Here is a 12,808-nt window from a genome sequence, read left to right as displayed (position 1 = left end):
CTTGAAGTTTGTTTTATTTTTGAATACATGTGATGATTTTAAGAATTTTTTTCCTTTTCTCCTTCCGCTGGATGATTTTAAACACACAAAAATAAAGCAGACCAATGAAAAGAATTGAATGCTAACTTCAATTGAAAAGAAAGAGCAACACTACTCTTGTGAGACAGTTTTCAACAGTGTTCAGCTTACTGATTCTGCTCAACCTTTCCTTTCCTGCCTGCTCCCTGACCCTCTGTGACACTGAAATATCCACTTCTAGGACAACCTTCTTCCTAACCAGAAGGCTAAAAGTTCTTCCCTCTCTTCTTCTCCCATTTAAAATATCATCCTTGCATCAGCCAGCTCTACTGTTTAGAGGGATCAAAAGCTCTTTTCCTCCTGCCTTATTCCCATCCATATTCATATCCAGGGCCCCGAGTGCGCTGCTCTCCAGTGAGAGGTAAAACTTATATCCCTAAGTCTGATACTTGGCATAGCAACACCATCTCTAGACCACCAAAAACCTGGGGTTTTTAAGTCTGTAGTATCCTAACGAAGTAGCTGTCCTTGTTTGCTGAAGCAAATAATCAGCTGGGAGGTGGATCTAATTGCTGACAAGTAACATTGCTCTGACTCACATTGTGGAAGCCTAGGAGCCAGGCTGAGGTATTTTGCTCACATGAATACCACAGGCTATATATCTAATCCTTACTTTGGGGAAACTTCAAAGGAAAAGACACTAAATTAACATAATACAGTGCAGTCTGCGCTTTCTTAGGAAAGCAAATGCAATGGAAGGCGTAGTAAGGAAACCTGTTTGTATGATTTAGGTTTGCAGTCTAGTACAGGTGCAAAAATTGACCGATTCTGCTGGCTTAGGCTAGTCATTTAACTTCCCCATGCCTTAGTCTCATAGTAGTAGAAGCTGCAATAAAGGAGCTGTCAGGCTCTAATTAGTTGATTCTATGGTACTGTGAGGTCCTCAGTCTGAGGGAATAACTTTATATATTAAATACTGATGAACCTTGTTTGTGACCAGAGTTGGAGACGGGGCTAAAACTAACGCTCTAAACTTGGGAAGATCTTGATTAAAGTTTTCCCTATATTTATGATGACATCATGTGGTAGATCAGAATCCCAAATCCAAATGTTGACGTTCCCCTTCAGATTTGGACTTTGCCTGTTTGGTCTGGGTCTGACCACAACTAAATACATTCCCAGTTATTAAAATTCAAAACACATATAGAAGATTTATTTAAACAAATGCTGAAGTTATTAATGCTAATCCAGTAATCCGAGAGTGTGAATAAATTAGGATGTGATTACTTGAGGAGAATAGGCATAAAAGAGCACTTCTGGAGTACTTGTTATTGTCCAAAATATCACTGAAATTCTGATGACTAAGTACAGTCTGCTTATCTCTATTTGAAACAGTGCTGTACAGATTCATTATTTCTAAAGGTCTTCTTTCCATTTCTATATAGATATTCTCCCTTCACATTTTGAAGGTTTGAAGAAGAGGATTGTTTTTCGAGTCACACTAAGTAAACATTAAATGCATGCAGGCTTAAAACTAAAGCATGCATGTTATGTAGCAGCAATAAAAAGTGCTCGGCTTGCACGACTTATGATGCTCAAGCGTTGCCTTGTTAAAATGCCAAAAAAACTTTTTCTTTGCATTTTTTTGAAAAGTAAATCTCTTCCTTTGACCTTGCAATACTTAAATTTTCAGTTTTTGGACAAATGATATTTATTTTACTGAATACTTTTATATTACAGATAAGGTGGATGAAATAGTACCAGTTTCCAAGCCATCAAGAATTGCAGACAATGCAACTGTGGACTCAAGAGTGGCAACTATTAAACAGCGGCCTTCTAGTAGATGTTTTCCCTCAGCTACAGATATGAATGTGAGTGGTAGCTATGAAGTACTGCTTTCACTTCTGGAACTGTTTGGAGGGGGTCTTTTGGCAGCGTGCGGGGCGTAAAACCAAAAGGAGTTTACAAACGTTGCTTGAGACGCTCATTTTACTTTCATTACCTGGTAACTCTAAGGCATGGTCTACTCTGTATTTCTAATAGTTTTTTAACAGAAGAGTCTGCTTACTCCTATAAAACTTTTCTCATTATACCCTTATATTTATTCTGAGACCGTCACATCAACAACATTGCTACCTCATTGTTACTCAAACAGATGTGCACTTGCTCTGCCTGTAATCTGAGCTGATGAGACGCCAGTAAGTTCTGAACTTGAAGGTGTCGGTACGACACTAAACCCAAGCTAAAAAACTTTGCTGGACGTCAAGGAATGCTATTTCAGTTTCATCACCAGAGTTAGTGCAGCCACACAATTTCCACTAATGTGAAGGTTTCTCGTACTGCAGTTTTTTATTGTTCCTAATGGCATACGTAATATCTTGATTAAATAATACATGATGACGTGTAAGGGAAGAATTTACATTAATACTATAGCACGTATTAAAAATCTAAACTCCAGAACTCTGAAACTGGATTACTCATTTGCAGAATTTGCTCTTACAGAATTCGCATGTGAAAAAATAGTTGGTTTTATTGCAGTTTAGATGTATTTTTCCATTACCCACCCTTCCAAAAGACCATCAGTCCTGATACAACAAGCACTTGGCTGTACGCAGCAGCTCGGGATGGAGGGAAATTAAGGCTGCTCTAAGAGGCAGAAAGCAAATAGTTTTGTGAGGACCCACAAGGAGGGACAGCTGAATGCACTGGGGTTCAGGCGGCGTTCTCAGCCCCCAGCTGAGATGCTGACTGCCAGTGTAACCTTGCGCAAGACACCCTGACTCTGTGCAAGAGCAGGTCTGTGCTTCAGAAGAGAGCGTACCGCTTGGTGCAGAGCGAACCTTAACGTCTATGCAGTGTGTGCCTGGGTTCTTGGGAAGAATGAAACAAAACACAATTGCTCATGCTTCGTTTTTCTTGCAGCACACAAAATGTGCTGGAAGCTTAACATGTTGCTTTGTAAATAATTTCAACTAAAGCCACTTAGAGCTGTTGTTGTTTTAATAACGTGCAAATAAAGCCCAGCCTTCCCTTTCTCTTCACCTCCTCCCCAAAATAATGCCAAATTTGTTCTTTTCCATAAGAATTTTAAGTGAAAGGGAGAGTGGATTAGCAGATGTGACAGAAGAGTTATTTACATGTGAGAGAAAGACTTGCATGCTTTAATGCTTGTGGGGTTTTTTGTTTGCTTTTTTGTAGTCCATGTATGAGAGACAGGGTATTGCTGTGATGACGCCCACTGTACCAGGGAGTCCTCAAGGTCCTTTTCTGGGTATACCTCGGGGTACAATGAGAAGACAAAAATCTATAGGTAAAATGCTTCTCATGTATAGTTTGCTTGTGCATTAATCGCATACTTCTAGTAACTTTGCTTCTTTCTTAAAGCATATTTTTCCAACATCTTTACCTCAGTGAATGACTGTTTAATTTGTATACAAAGTTCATGAGAAAAGAAGTCTGTGTGTAAGATGATTTCCACATTCTGCTTTGATGGCAGTAGGCAAGTATTATGGAATTATAGTTTAATTCCTTTCTTCAGAATGTTCCCTCTAACCGGGGAAGGCAGTGAGAAGGAAAACGAAAGATCAGTACAAGCCCTTTGCAATACATCACCTAGGGCAAAATGTTATTCCTTTTTTCTTTGTTATTGAGGCAAAAGTGGTGTAATGCCATGGAGTTTACAAAGGAATCCCTATCGATCAAATGGAATAAAATTCACCTCTTCTTCATTCCAAATGATAACAGTAGATGATTTTACAAAAAAGAAAAAAAGAGCAGACCAGATTTGGGCTTGCTTTGTTCTTGGTAGGAATCTTAGTAGTCATATTTATCAATTTAGAAATGCATTATGCTGATGTAAAATTAGCATCTAAATTATCCCAATATTATCCAGTTTATTTCTGTTAAAAGCCATATTTGTAATAATGTAATGTCATCTTTTGAGATGAAACATCATTTTTTCCCCAATAGAATCCTCGCAGTCCCTTTGCTACGTTTCAAATGCATCTTAAAAATTCATTAGGTTTCTAAGTTGCATTATTATATGCATTTGTAGAGTGCTAGAGCGAGGCATAAGCTACTCTTTTGCACAGAATGTCTTCCCTGTTCAATAATTTTCAAAGAAAACGTGCTTCTCTACAGCTACCTTGATGACACATAAAACCAAAACATTTTGTCTACACATCAATGATCACTTTAATTAAAATTCTGTAGCAGCCTTTTTAATTCTGGCATCTGGGTCTCTGGAAGGTCAACAAGAAAGAATGCTTATGGTAGGAATCAACCAAAAGACCTCTTTCATAATTTGCATATGCCTCATGTCATGTGGAATGCACCCTGGCATTTGAGGTTGGATATAGAAGTAATAAAATATGAGGGATCCCAGTGGAAGACTGTTTTAAATATACTTTCTGGTTTTTAGGAATAACAGAGGAAGAACGGCAGTTTTTGGCTCCTCCTATGCTGAAGTTTACCAGAAGTCTTTCAATGCCCGACACCTCTGAAGATATCCCACCACCACCACAGTCCTTACCTCCTTCACCACCACCACCTTCTCCCTCTCTGTACAACTCTCCCAAATCCCCGACATCAAGGAGCTATGGAACTATTAAGCCTCCGTTTAATCAGAATTCAGGTTCAAAAATTTCTTTGGTTAGGCCTGAGAATGTGGGAACAATGATAAGGGACAAAGGGATCTATTACAGACGAGAACTGGACCGATACTCTCTGGACTCGGAAGACCTGTACAGTCGGAGTGCCGCATCTCAGGCAAATTTCAGGAACAAGAGGGGTCAGATGCCAGAAAACCCATATTCTGAGGTTGGGAAGATTGCAAGCAAAGCAGTTTATGTGCCGGCCAAACCGGCGAGGCGGAAGGGGATGCTGGTGAAACAATCCAATGTTGAAGACAGTCCGGAAAAGACTTGCTCTATTCCAATCCCAACAATTATTGTGAAAGAGCCATCCACCAGCAGCAGTGGGAAAAGCAGCCAAGGGAGCAGCATGGAAATCGATCCTCAGTCCTCAGAGCAACCTGGTCAACTCCGACCCGATGATAGCTTAGGTGTCAGCAGCCCGTTTGCAGCAGCCATTGCTGGAGCAGTGAGGGACAGGGAAAAGAGGCTGGAAGCAAGGCGTAATTCCCCAGCCTTCCTCTCCACAGACCTAGGAGATGAGGATGTTGGACTAACACCACCAACACCACGTATGAGGCAATCTAAATTTACCGATGAAGCAATGTTTAGTAGTGAAGATGGTTTTAGACAGCTTATGTCGCCATCTCCGATTCCCGCGCCTAGAGAGCCTGAAAATCTTTTTAATAGCAGTGAACCCAGCAATCAAAGTGATTCAAGGACATTAAACGCTTCGTCCAAAACGAAAGGTACGGAAAACAGTACAGTGGCAGCTAAGTCCACGAATGCATCCAGCTCAGATAATTACGTTCACCCGGTCACAGGAAAGCTACTAGATCCAAACTCACCGCTAGCCCTCGCTCTCTCTGCCAGGGACAGAGCCATGAAAGAACAAACACAGCAGATTCCGGGCAAAGGAGACGCCGTTAAAGCTGACCTGAATAAACCACTTTACATCGATACAAAGCTGAGACCCAATATTGAAACGACTTTTCCTGTTACTGCTACCGTCACTAGGCAAAATACTCGCGGCCCATTGAGACGGCAGGAGACTGAGAACAAGTATGAAGCAGATGCAGGGAAAGAAAAGAAAGCTGAGGAGAAGAAAAACATGTTGATAAACATTGTGGACACTTCGCAGCAAAAGTCAGCTGGCTTGTTAATGGTTCATACTGTGGACACAGCAAAGTCAGATGATACGCCCGAAGATGAAGAGGAAAAGAGAGCTGAAATGGAACCGAACCCGGAAAACTCGCCGCCAGAGAGGCCAGAGGGGACCGAGGAAGCGGAAAGTGAGCTGAATGTGCCTGCTGCGCCCGAGCCACCGGCATCTCCCTGCAAAACCATCGTAGCAGCGAGCTCTGTCGACGACCCTGTCATCTTGCCGTTCCGCATCCCTCCGCCACCCTTAGCATCAGTTGATATTGATGAAGAGTTTATTTTTACTGAGCCACTACCACCCCCCTTAGAGTTCGCCAACAGCTTTGACATCCCCGATGACCGCGCGGCTCCGGGGACGGCTCTAACAGACTTGATTAAGCAAAGGAAAAATGGCACGCCTTCACCCGCACCATTTGCCCCCAGCCAGTCAACAAATTCCTTAGACAGTAAAAAGCAAGTGGGTCTTTCAAACTGTTTGCCTGCCTCCTTTCTGCCACCCCCTGACAGCTTTGATAACGTCACTGACTCTGGGATTGAGGAGGTAGACAGTCGAAGTAGTAGTGACCATCACTTAGAGACAACCAGCACTATCTCAACGGTGTCCAGCATCTCTACCTTATCCTCGGAAGGGGGGGAGAACGTGGATACTTGTACCGTCTATGCAGATGGGCAAACATTTCTGGTGGACAAACCCCCAGTACCTCCTAAGCCAAAAATGAAGCCCATAATCAACAAAAGCAATGCACTTTACAAGGATGCGCTAATTGAAGAAACTGTAGACAGCTTTGTTATTCCTCCTCCCGCTCCGCCCCCACCTCCGATCAGCGCACAGCCCAATATGGCTAAAGTTGTTCCCCAAAGGACATCTAAGCTATGGGGTGACGTGACGGAGGTGAAAAGCCCAATTCTCTCAGGCCCAAAGGCTAATGTTATTAGTGAATTGAACTCAATACTCCAGCAAATGAACAGAGAGAAATCCTCAAAGCCAGGGGAAGGATTGGAGTCACCTACTGGAACAAAAACTGCAAGTCTCAGTACAAGGTAAATGTGATTAACCGAATAATTTTCTAATAAAGGCTTGATATATTTTTTTTCCATCCCTTCACTAACTTCCCCTGTAAATCACATAGATTAAAGAAGAATGTACTCTCTATTGCATATGTTGGCTTAATGAGTAGTCTATGACAAAGTTTTACAGAGGGGAAGAATTTCCTACATTGTCAACGTTTCTGTAGTCTACACCATGGGACAGGAGCTTTCTCAGTCTTCTCCACCTTCAAAGACAGTTTCCACAAACTGTTCAATTGTTTTGGTGTGAGTTACTTAGATTTATTAAGTAGTACTTTCCCTTTAATTTTGTTTCTTTTAAAATGTGGTGACAATTTAATTTTTGCTCAGTGCCATAACTTATTTTGGCTTCAAACAGGTAAAAGAGTGGTTTTGCCTAAGCTTGCTTCACATTCACTGTGTGATGTCATTTGATTCATGCCAGTACCTCTGATAATCCACTTTATCATGGAGTATAAAGCTATCTTAGAAAAATCACTCATTGAAATCACTTTGCACTATTCGTGTTGTTCCTAGAAAGTTAATTTAACACCTCTACCACTTAGTATTATGGGGTTTAAGTTCTTACTTTCTATTGCACACGATTGTTAGTGAACAGTCTCTGATTTTACAGGTTCAAGGAGGTGGCTTATTTCTCCCAGCAGCAGCGTCCTCGGTAGTGGGGTGCAATGCCATTGCATATAAGTGGTCTCTGAAAAGTACTTAAGTGATAAGTGACTTACAGTAGTCAGACACCATTGAGTAAATGTACAAGTAATTGTCTAGTCACATTTGTGTGGAATATGGATACAATATGATGAAATCCATGCTTATAAAAAAAAAAAAAAAAGGTAATTTTGTTAGTTCTGTTGACAGCCTGAGGGGTTTTTTTTGTGGTGTGGAATGGTTTCACCTTACATACAGCAGCTAAATGTACCTTGTACTGAAGTACTGAACATTGTTTGGCCCGGACTGCTCCATAGAAATGCATAGATTTTTGCAGAACTGCAGTGCTGACTTTGTTCTTTTTTAAAAAAAAGATACCTTCTAAGTAAATTTTATTCTAATTATTCTGCTGGATAATTAATAACTCAGCCTTTGAAAAGCTACCGTTCTTTGCATGCATGAAGATAATTTGGTTTTAGGGGAAGGGTGGCTCTGTTAATTGCAAATGATTGCTCATTCAGAAAACAGCGGGATCAAAAGCCTCAGCATCAGGCAGTTATATTATTTCCTGCAAGACGGAAGTCATCAAATGTGACAGGGAGACACAGAGGTTATGCAATTTTTAGAATGAAGAGATGGAAGAAAAACACTGAAATTCTGGAATTCGTGTCAGTGGCACTTGACTAAACAGAGTAGAAATGGAGTTGTCTGTACAGGAGAAGCCTTAATACCTGAAAACAAATACAATGAAAACTGTACAAGAAAAACAATATTCTGGCTGCCTGATGAAGACAGTCTTTAAACAAAGTTAGCACAGCAACTGGACACTATGCATCTGAGAATACCTCAGGCAAGTATAAAATCAATACTTGTGCACGAAGCTTGAATTTACATAAGTCTTGTCTTGCAGGTGACTCTGACAGTTTCATTTCTTGTTATTTTTCTTATGTCTTCAAGAACGCTATTTTTGCTAGACCTTGATCATCTTTCTTGTTATGCCATCCGAACATGTCGCCTCTAGCTTCATATGTATAATATTATTTATCATCTTTTATATTTAAACTGATACTTATTTCCAGGTTACAGTAGAGATCTTTAGCATCCCTATTTTAATAGAAAATAACTGAGGCTAGCAACTACAAAATACTGTAAATATGTCAAAATATTATCATTACTGAGAGGAAAATGAAGAGTAGAAGGACACAGAGATGCATCTTTTTTGTGAAAAGACTTTTAAACAGGTATAAGGCTGGAAAAAATTTTGAAAAACTAGTATGTCACTTCATTGGAGGAAAGCAAACTGTCACGTAAGCGAGAGTAGTCCCATATATGTTACATTTTAGAGGAAGATCAGACTTGGACAGGGTTAGAAAGTTATGTTGCTGTTCTGTCCTTCAGCTTTTTTAATTCTTACAACTCGGCTTTGGCAAATTACATGGTCTTCATTAAGGAATACAGAGACTTAATCTGGAAACAAAACCACACAAAGCATTATTTCACTGTGGCTGAAATCCTACTTCTTTCCTGAGAAGTAAACCCAAACCCAAATGGGCGTCTTGGCGAACTAGAGCGAGGATTTGGGGATATAACAATACCGAAAGACCTATGAGGTACTAAGTAAAAAAAGTTGACAGCGACACTGAGCAGCAGAACTCTTGGCTGCCATTTGGCTGTGGAAGAAAATGACACCTCCACAGCATTCCCAGTGGGAACGGAAGGAAGAGGGCTGTATTTTGTTCCCCTCTTTTTTCAGAACTGATGGGATTACGTTACTTTTTTCAATTGAGGGTCAGGAAATTAGGTGAATTGAAGGTACTAAAAATGATCAGGATCAGAGACAGCAGAAGAGATCCAGCTGTCTACAGATACTAAAAGTACATTTTAAAAGGTGCTGCAGGCAACTCCTTTTCATCTTGCCAAGCGTGGGGTAGAGAGACGTAAATTGAGAAGTTCACTTGTAGATTGAGAAGTCCCACTTGTAAAGGAGGGGTGGTTTGTTAGGTGGTGCCCGCCTGGCTGCGCCTGTGCCCGGTTCCGACTGCCCTGGAACAAGGCTGGCACCTTCCCCTCTCTCTCAGCTTAAGGAGCTCCCCGTTCCGGGGAGGACGAGAGAGGATTGATTTCTGAGCTTGATAAAGGGTGTGAAAGAGGGAGGAAAAGGCTTAATAGCAAAATTCATCACAGTGGAGAAAACGCTCCTATTCCTTTTTGTTGTGCTGTGGATGTTTATGCCCTGAACTGTCTGCATTAAATTTCAATTCTCTTCTCAAAGGTGCCTGCATAAAAGCGATGGATGCATGGTAAATGCTTCCCAGACAAAGGCTTTTTTTTTTTTACTGTAAAACTCCTGCCTTGGCTTTTAAAAAGTTAAATAAATTACAGCCTTTCTAGCCCAATTGCACAACTGACACAATTTCTTACAAAGCTGTCAAATATTATGACCAAGGAATACCATCTTGCCAAAATTCCGAGTATTAAAGCTAATATTTAAATTTTAAATCTAAAATTCTTAGCGTGTCTTGATTTTTTTCTAATACTGTAAAGCCTAGGGCAACCAACTCTACAGCTTGTAGCCCTTTTCTGTCAGGTAGCATTAGAAAGGGAGCAAGGAATTTTAGCTCACGGAAAGTGGGGATTCTGCTAAATTAAAGAAAAACTCGTTAGCTCTGCTAAAGGAAAAGTGATAAAAAATGAGTGCGCCTGTTCCTATCCTTCAGCCAAAAAGAGGTATCGGGAAGTGTTATAAATAGGAACATTGTTCGCAGGCTCGCTTGGGTTATGTTCGCAGCACTAGCAGCCTGATGAAATTAAAAATATATGTTTGCTCATTGGGACATACATGAAGTTATAGCGCAGGTAGCAATTCTAAATGTCACTAGGAGTTACGTTTGCACAGCCGCTAGACCTACAGCTGTAGTTCACTCATGGCAATTGCCTCGTTGTTAGGGTAGCATAGAGGTGAATTAAATCGTAGATAGTTGGGTAATTGCTTGCTACAGAAACCCGTAAAAATATCTTCTTTCATGTTTTTGATAAATGAGGATTAGGAAGAGGTTGTTCTACAGTACTGAGCAACATTTCTCTCTCAATTATTACATTAAAAAAATGACCTGAGACTTGCTTTTTTCTCTGTGCATTGGTTTAGCAATAATTTTACACGGTGTATTTATAGTTTTCCGTGGCTCTTATGGAGACAACGAGTTTCAAGATTTTTAAATAGAGCATGGAAATGTTTGACTGGAAACCATCTGCTTCTCAGCGGCAGTGACCAGCCGTGGGATAGGAAAAAGGAGGCTGGTAGGGGAAGGAAAAAGAGGAAGTGGAAGGATGTGCTTGCCTACTTCGTACTAATAAAAGCGTAATTAAAAGTTTTGATCAGAATCATAGAATCACAGAATCGTTAAGGTTGGAAAAGACCCTTAAGACCATCGAGCCCAACCGCTAACCCAGCACTGCCAAGTCCACCACTAAACCATATCCTCAAGCACCACATCTACCCTTCTTTTGAATACCTCCACGGATGGAGACTCCACCACCTCCCTGGGCAGCCTGGTCCAATGTTTGACAACTCCTTTGGTGAAGAAGTTTTTCCTAATGTAAGAAGGTTCTAGGCCAGAGCTAATTCCACTCCCAATTTTGGCCATCGTTTACTTTATGAGATTTTGGAGATCAGTCCTGGTGAGTGAGGTTTTTATCTGGTCTATCCATGTAGTCAGGCCACAACATCCGACTGTCGCTTCCTCCATTTCTGCCCATCCTTCCTTACGGAAAAGGCTGAGGGTGTTTGGATACAGGGCTCCATTTGACCCAAATACCCAGGGCTAAAGCCCTAATGATGAGCTTTGGTCGCGATTCCCATTTCCGAGTATCGATACGCACAGGAACAGAGGTGGGAAAACCCATCCCGGGAGAGCCCCGCAGCTCGGCAGGTGACGCTCGGCTGTCAGCGAGCGGAGCAGGGAGGACGGGAGGCGTCACGGCGCTATCGGCCGTGATGCTATAAATATAGCGGTGCTATAAATTCACTTGAGAGGCTACTGACTTTTATACAGAGCTGATAAAAGAAATGGGGAGAAGACTAATGCAGGGGTTTCTATCAGGTTAAGAGAGGAGTGCTCGCTCTGTCTGTGAACCCGGCAGTCGCTTAGCAACATAATGATCAAGCGCAAGCCTGCGAGATCGACTGAATAATGTCAGCGTGATTAACGCAGAATAGACCCAGTGGCTGCTAAGGAGAAAGAACACAGCCCCCAGTGAAAACAGCAGCCTTCCACCACAACTCCGGTGTATAATAAGGAATAATGATCAGCAACTGCTCCCGCTCTCTACCATCACCATTCCAAAATGATCGATAGCTTTGCCACAGGGAGAAACAATTTCTATTTCAAACGGTGCTTATGTTTCTCCGGCTGTGTTTGCACAATGTCTCCATGGCTTCTGTGGCAGGTTGGCGTCACTCCTGCTAGTGGGAAATGCTCGTTATAAACGTGGGAGTTACAGAGGATGCTTAACCGTGCAGGATCAAGTCCTCTAGGAAAAATAACCTGTATTGCGTTGGCATAGCAAGTTTTAAATGTGAAACTGCCTGTGGCCAGGGGTTTTGTCCATCTCTGAATTTTTCTTTTATGACTATCTGGAAAAGTTCCCATTTTTTCACAAACAGGTAAGGCAGAACTGAACTTGGTAGCGAGTCCTGCGTAGGGAGTGATCCTGCAGTGGGTTTATTGTAAAGGATGTTTGGATTTCGCAGATTATGAAATATGTATCTTGTGGGATAATTCTCAAGCCTTGATTTTTCAGTTTACTGCTGCCCCATTAGATTCATTTCATTTCGTTAACCGTTTGTCAGCCAATTTCACAGGATTGCTTGCTTTGTCAGTAATTTCTGCAGTGTTTCAGTCATTCCATTTTGTCATTTTTATTTGCTCTCATGACTGCTGTTGTCAGAAGAGGGTCATGCTGAAGTGCCATAAAGTAAGTGACAACCATAAAGCGTAGAGTATTCTATGTTGTACATTCTGCTTCTTCTTAATCCTCACTCATTGTCATTGCATTTTAATGATTTTGGTGTTGACTTTGTTACAAAGTGCAATGTGGATTAGACCGTCCTAATCCAGAAATGGTAGCCATTCTAAAACCAGCACTAGGATGTCACCTCCAGTGGAAATAAAAGCCACTTACATCAGAGAAATATTCACCAAATGGGTTTATAACATGAGCACGTAGGACCAGATACTTGGACTTATGTCGAGCACCTGATAAAGGGCATGATTTTTCAAATATGC

At 41.3% G+C, this 12,808-nt stretch overlaps 1 protein-coding gene across 2 annotated transcripts in view; it reads left to right on the top strand.

Annotated features, from left to right (window-relative positions):
* The window catches only part of SHANK2 (SH3 and multiple ankyrin repeat domains 2), a 363,557-nt gene that overhangs the window by 341,070 nt on the left and 9,679 nt on the right, over positions 1 to 12,808 (top strand). For both annotated transcript variants that reach the window (XM_075095009.1, XM_075095008.1), the window contains 3 exons: positions 1,759 to 1,889; positions 3,217 to 3,328; positions 4,439 to 6,851. In XM_075095009.1, the coding sequence (XP_074951110.1) occupies positions 1,759 to 1,889; positions 3,217 to 3,328; positions 4,439 to 6,851 (2,656 nt within the window). The remainder of the gene's footprint in view (positions 1 to 1,758; positions 1,890 to 3,216; positions 3,329 to 4,438; positions 6,852 to 12,808) is intronic.

Source organism: Phalacrocorax aristotelis, chromosome 5 (assembly GCF_949628215.1).
Source record: "Phalacrocorax aristotelis chromosome 5, bGulAri2.1, whole genome shotgun sequence".
Lineage (NCBI taxonomy): Eukaryota > Metazoa > Chordata > Aves > Suliformes > Phalacrocoracidae > Phalacrocorax > Phalacrocorax aristotelis.
This window is presented reverse-complemented; position numbering and strand designations above follow the sequence as displayed.